The sequence below is a fragment of the Saccostrea cucullata genome, unplaced genomic scaffold (assembly GCF_032062105.1).
Source record: "Saccostrea cucullata isolate Sc308-1 unplaced genomic scaffold, CSIRO_AGI_Scuc_v1 ctg6326, whole genome shotgun sequence".
Taxonomy (NCBI): Eukaryota; Metazoa; Mollusca; class Bivalvia; order Ostreida; family Ostreidae; genus Saccostrea; species Saccostrea cuccullata.
The window spans coordinates 81714-83869 of NW_026938423.1; the positions used below are offsets into that span (position 1 = coordinate 81714).

The following is a 2156-nucleotide window of genomic DNA, read 5'->3' on the forward strand; positions in this document are numbered from 1 at the left end:
TCGACTCGAAACTGCAAACAAAAAATGTCTTGTTTAATTTGATAATCACAAGCTGCTAATATAAAATATGTCTTTGCATGTTATACTTTGGGGTTTATTTGTGTTTACGACTGCTAAAGACCAAGACAGGTCTGGAATATGCAATGTTTCGTAAGTTTTGTTTCGATATACTAGTAATCAAAGTTTTATACTCTGCAATTATAATTTAATGAATAATATTCTATTTAATTTGTGCATATATCTTTATTTTGCGTTCAGATGGGCGAATAACCAAATGAGATTGGGTTGCTGTCTGGATTTTCAGTTAGTCGACGGTAACTGCAAGCGTGAGTTGTTTTATATTGGGATATTAAACGGAATCATTCGACAATTTGTTTTTAAATAATATATAATCCATTGATCTAAATTCGTATCTCTAAGTAACTCAAAACATAAGCTGAACTTGTTAATTTAGGTTTTTATTAAGTAAAATCTATAGAAAGCAATTTATTACACAGCATTCTGGAAATAGATATTAAATACTATTGGTAAAGAACAATTTCTTACATAGAGCTAGACTCCATCACCTCCACCCCACCCAAACCTTGAAGTAAACGTTTCGAGTTTGGACACGTTTAGATTGAGAAATCCAAGCAATCAAAGGGTACACAATCACTTATTACAATGTAAAATATATTTAAATTTTATTATCAGCTTGTATTGGACGACACGGACCTAACTGTTCCTTACACTGTGATTTTGGATTCTTTGGATTTGGATGCCGTCAACTCTGTAACTGCTCAGACAGACAGGGGTGTGACCGACACACTGGCTGTTTTGGTACGATTTATGATAAGTTGAATCATTTTCTTTTTTTTCAATTCTTTAACTGGCTGAATTAATTTTTCGTAAATAAAACTGATTTTCACGTAAAAGTAAAAAATATCCTGTAAATGATTTGTTTTACTATTCAACCCAGCCCAAGCCTCAGATAGTAAGTTTTTCTTAATGTTATTCAAAAGAAATTCGCCCAAGCTGAGTATGAAAAAAAAGTATTCATTTTATTTCAGTAAACCTTTCTAAATATTGCATTAAGCATCACACATAGAGCACAAAGAGAAAAAAAACATGTCATTCAATGGCGCTGCTGTTTTTGTCACAATTGTGTTGTCATCTTTTATTTGGGAGGGGGTTGTACTTATTGATAAAATAAGAGTAAATCTGAGAGCTAATTGTCCTTGTCGAAAATGTGGTTAAACGCTGTCTAACTGCACTATTAAAATACATTTTCTAGATGAGAATTATTGAATGTTCGTAATTTAAATGATTGTTAAATGATTTTTAACAATCGGTAGGTTGTGTTTTAAAACCTCTAGTGTAATGATTATGGTTATGTTGGATTAAAAGGATGAAGATAAAACACACTCACGATATATCTTTTAAAAATCTGCAAACAATATAGCTGCAGAACGGTAGCTCTTTGCTTGAGAAAGTGTGGACAGAAAGTTTTTAAATGCACAATCATAAACCATGCAATTTGACAATTTTGTCCTGGAGTGACTGATCCATGCATTTTAATTGATAACTTAATTATATTTTAGAGGAACTTGGAGTGAAGTCTTCAAGTGACAATCCAACTTAGAGTCATCGTTCCCTTCTAAGTGTAACGTGGTTGAGCCAAGCTATCTCCAAATAACACTCAAGACAGTTCCAATTAACAAAATTTATTTACAAAATGAAAGAAAATTATATTTACATAATCACACTAACACTCACACGCACTTGCACACCTCTTTTTCACATATACTTGTAAGAAAAAAAATCAATAAACCTTATAACTTGACAGACAGACTGACAGACTAAATGTTTCTTTATAAAATTATCTCAGATAATGATTTATTTTGTTGCCCTGTAATGTTCACTTGCACAGTTCTGTTATCTAGGTTTGCCACAATCACGAGCTCTAAGTTCTAACTCCTTTCAGATCGACTTATCTGAATCTCAACACCAAAAGTTTCAGCTTAGGTACATCAATCGTCCGATCGCTTCTGGGGCTGTAGTCCCAGAACTTGTGGAAAGGCGATGATAACCCTCAGAAAGCTTGACTGTATTGTCCCATCTGGATCGTAAGCTCACTCAGCTACATCCTCGTACTTCACCAACGTCATAACGCTACA

The 2156-nt window shown here is 33.3% G+C and overlaps 1 protein-coding gene across 1 annotated transcript; it reads left to right on the top strand.

Moving 5' to 3' along the window:
• On the top strand, positions 1-1621 carry LOC134250218 (multiple epidermal growth factor-like domains protein 10). The gene is made up of 4 exons (XM_062732571.1): positions 1-150; positions 259-326; positions 694-819; positions 1581-1621. The coding sequence occupies exons 1-4, from the start codon at positions 68-70 to the stop codon at positions 1619-1621; spliced, it is 318 nt and encodes a 105-aa protein (XP_062588555.1). The 5' UTR covers positions 1-67.
• Positions 1622-2156: the final 535 nt, after the last annotated feature.

Bases quoted from the DNA above. Each gene is read 5' to 3' on its own strand.
- LOC134250218 (XM_062732571.1), top strand. From the start codon at position 68: ATGTCTTTGCATGTTATACTTTGGGGTTTATTTGTGTTTACGACTGCT. The intron at 327-693 runs GTGAGTTGTTTT...TTTTATTATCAG, and splicing joins AGTCGACGGTAACTGCAAGC to CTTGTATTGGACGACACGGA. The intron at 820-1,580 runs GTACGATTTATG...ATTATATTTTAG, and splicing joins CCGACACACTGGCTGTTTTG to AGGAACTTGGAGTGAAGTCT.